The following is a 3,583-nucleotide window of genomic DNA, read 5'->3' on the forward strand; positions in this document are numbered from 1 at the left end:
ACAGCGGTTGGGGCCGGGGGAGTCAAAGGGGAAGAGAGCTCGTGGGCTGCCACCACGGCACCTCAACACCAGACGCACCTTCAAAGAGGAACAGAAGGTCCATGCACTAAATTAAACTGAATGCATCTGTCCTGTCAACTCATCTGGGATAGAAAGATCCCAGTGGATGGTCCAAAGCCACATGAACTGAGCGGGGAGGGCTGAGGCGCTAGGCTAGCCTGGGCAGGCAGCCACAGATGTCTGTGTGCTGCAGTGTGCACACCTGAGCCACCCCCCTTTCAGGGGCTGCTCTTCCGGTAACCTCACCATTAAGACAGCAAAGCTCAGGGGGTGTTACAGGACCGGGCCCAGGTGGAGAGGCACAGTCAGCAGCTCACCTGCCAGAGTTACAGGCCGGGGCTGGGGGAGCTGGACACGAATAACCAAAACTAAATCACAGGGTGCATAAAGCTTGGACATGTCGCCCCAGGGAAAACCTCCCCAGCTACCCCCGCGTCTCAGCCTGTGCAGACACCTGTCCAACCCCTCAACGCAGGCTACACAGTCAGCACCGTCCTTCGTCACTGTACAAGAGGAGATTAATGACGTGAACGTCGTCCCCAGTGCTCCAGAGAGCCAGACTCTAGTGTCCAGAAATCATGGCCAAGGCCCAGTTCTTGATGGCCAGCGTTGTGTTTTGCAGGTACATCCAGGAGGAATAGGTAAAGCTTGTCAGATGTTTTCTCATGCAGTCCCATGACACTTCTCCACTGGAAGAGTAAGGAGAACAGGTTCTAGGCTAACAGCATACAGACAGCCGCTAAGCAGACCAGCAGCAGCAAATGCAGCTCTTATACCCACGCAAGCCACTAAAGGGGACAACCGAAATCCACTCCCAAGTTTGTGCCCAGACACCCATGCACAAAATCAACAGGACTTCTCCGGCATTCCCTCGACCCCACCAGGCCAACGCCAGCACCGCTGCTTGCTAGTCTGTGCCTGTCCACTCACCGAGGGCAGTAAGAAAATAAACAGCTCAGATCCTGGGGGATGAGCTCCAGCACAAAGCCCTAAAGAATCAAATGTACAGAATCACCTGCCTTGCTCCGGACAGCTGCACGTTCCGGGGCAGTTCACATCAGACACAAGTCCATGTACCCAAGGCTGTGCACTGCCAGCCCCAGCAGTCCCCAGAGTCCATGACAAAAGTGTAGGGGCTGGGCAGTATTTTAGCCAGAGGGGAAAAACCCAGGGGATTTTGGAGGAAGGCCAGACAGGCTTGGGGCCAAGGCACTGGACTGGGAGATCTTGGGTCAAGCCTCAGTTGAGTCACTGACTCCACATGTGACCTCAGGCGTGTGCCTTAATCCAAGTCTCGGCCCTGCCTCTGGAAATGCTGATCACTAACTGTAAATTCTTTGGGGCAGGGACTGTCTCTTACTGTCTGGAAGTGCCTGGAGCTTGCCATCACAAGGGGGCTCCAGGCACTTCTGCAATGCCCACTAATCACTCCCGGGGCTCTAGTTCGAACGCTCCCCTTCTACAGAACTCGAACGTGGACCCAGGGAATCACTCATGAACTGCTCCTCTTCTGTCTAACCAAGGGCAGACGGGCCTGACCCCGGGACAGCGCAGCCTCCCCTTTCTGCCCCCAAAGCTCACCAACAAGACGAAAGGAACAAGAAAAGCCAATCAAGCGGCCAGCGCTGCTCACTTGCAAGCGTCCACACACAGCTCCCATCCCCGCTCGAGGGCTGTGCCTACGGATTCCAGCGCTGGCAGCAGGCAGCGCTGCAGGAGGAGGAGTAACAGCTCCTTGATGCATTCAGCGAAGTGCAGCAGGAAGTCTGGAACCCGGGCCTGGAGCTGAGAGGGGAATTTGCTTAGCAGGGCAATGTGCTCTGAGAACCTATCCGCCTGGCTCGCGTCAGGCCAGTTCCACGCTGGCTGCAGCCCGTCAACCCCCGGTCAGGTAGAGCAAACCGTGGACTGCAAGGGCTCTCTCGTCTGGGGAAAGAAACCTCTTCACTAAACCCCACCTCGGTAGATGTAACGGCTGCTACAGGTGTAGTGCCCCGCCCCACTGGCGCTCACACTGCTATGGGCCCAGCTCAGATCCTCACATCACAGCACAACACCCCCTGAAAGACAGGCGCCTGCTCTCAGCACTATCGCCTGGGACAGCTTGTTCAACAGCCTGAACTGCCCCTCCTGTCCCTTGTCTGTGACGAGCGTGACCCGGTGTCATTAACCAGAACAGGCCGTGCTCTGCAGCGGTTCTACCTCCCGAGCTGGTGAGCAGGCAGCTAATGCAAGTTCTTCCTTACCCACTCAGTGAACCAGGGCAGGTTGTCCTTGACCCAAGAGATCTGAGAGGAACATTTCCCAGAGACGTAAACTGCAGTCTCATTGGTCTTTGTCCAAACCAGTTTCAGGTTTGGTCCCAACACCGTCAGCACTTGGGAATAGTAAACAGGGACGTTCCTCTCCAACCAGCTGGAAGAGAGAGCTAGCATCAGCATCTGAACAGCAAAGGCGATTGTGGGAACGGAACGACAGTGAAACCCGCCGTTAGAGACCAGGCTATAAGGTTGTATTAGGAACCTTGGGGACCATTTGCGAGTGGCTTTCCAAGACAAGGGGATTTCCTAATGGCTGTGGTCTTCAGTGCATTAGTAACCCCACATGCGTTCATGCTCGTTTGGCTCCTTTGCTTAATTAAAAACGGTCACTGACCTGTATCCTTCCAGGGAGTAACGGGACACTTTATTCCAGGCTTGTTGGGAGACCGACAGGATGCCCGAGGAGCGAAGGATGTGAGCAGAAGAAGCTGGAAAAGAACAAATGACTTTGGGAGAGGAATTTAGATGAGGTTGGCCTGATTTCCTAATGGCCGCGCCCGGCAGCGGGCAGTGCTCAAACCCAGCATGCTCTGCAAGCCCTCCCTCCTGGGGCTGCAGTTTGTGCAGCTAGCAGGAAGCAAAGGCTTTCAGGGCAAGTTCCGTTCCCGTATGGTTAGAGCAGGGCAGGGGCAACTCTGTGGTGGGCAGGAAGTCCTAGGCACCCAGGGAACCCAGCGTGGAGAGCAGCCTCAGGGAGAAATAGCCACTGAGCAGGTCCAGGTGGTTCTGGGAGAGATGACAGCACCCACTATGTAGCACGGCTTCACAAGGGCCGCGTGGACCCAGCCACACGGGTGAAGGAACGGAGGCTGCTTGTGTTGCTTTATGACCTTGGCTCTGAGCAGGCCTTATTCTCCAAAAGGCTCGCAAAGCTCAGTGGTGCCACAGCCGCGTGACTGTGCAGAGGCAACACACTAACATCTTACTGCTCAGGTAAGGAGGTGGTCTGGGAATGTTGCAGCCTGAGGAGGTTGTGAAGGCTAGGACTAGAACAGGGTTTGAAATAGAGCTGGATACATTCATGGAGGTTAAGTCCATTAATGGCTATTAGCCAGGATGGGTAAGGAATGGTGTCCCTAGCCTCTGTCTGTCAGAGGATGGAGATGGACGGCAGGAGAGAGATCATTGCCTGTTAGGTTCACTCCCTCTGGGGCACCTGGCATTGGCCACTGTCGGTAGACAGGATACTGGGCTGGACGGAC

The 3,583-nt window shown here is 55.5% G+C and overlaps 1 protein-coding gene across 1 annotated transcript; it reads right to left on the bottom strand.

The window, feature by feature from the left end:
- Nucleotides 1-6: 6 nt before the first annotated feature.
- LOC135980594 (transmembrane protein 214-A-like) lies at nucleotides 7-2,948 on the bottom strand (the record flags this gene model as incomplete). The annotated part of the gene is made up of 4 exons (XM_065580530.1): nucleotides 7-749; nucleotides 1,694-1,845; nucleotides 2,307-2,475; nucleotides 2,716-2,948. Coding segments are annotated over 4 exons (681 nt in total), but the record flags the coding sequence as incomplete, so codon positions are not given.
- Nucleotides 2,949-3,583: the final 635 nt, after the last annotated feature.

Source organism: Chrysemys picta, unplaced genomic scaffold (genome assembly GCF_011386835.1).
Source record: "Chrysemys picta bellii isolate R12L10 unplaced genomic scaffold, ASM1138683v2 scaf4828, whole genome shotgun sequence".
In the NCBI taxonomy this organism is placed as follows: domain Eukaryota; kingdom Metazoa; phylum Chordata; order Testudines; family Emydidae; genus Chrysemys; species Chrysemys picta.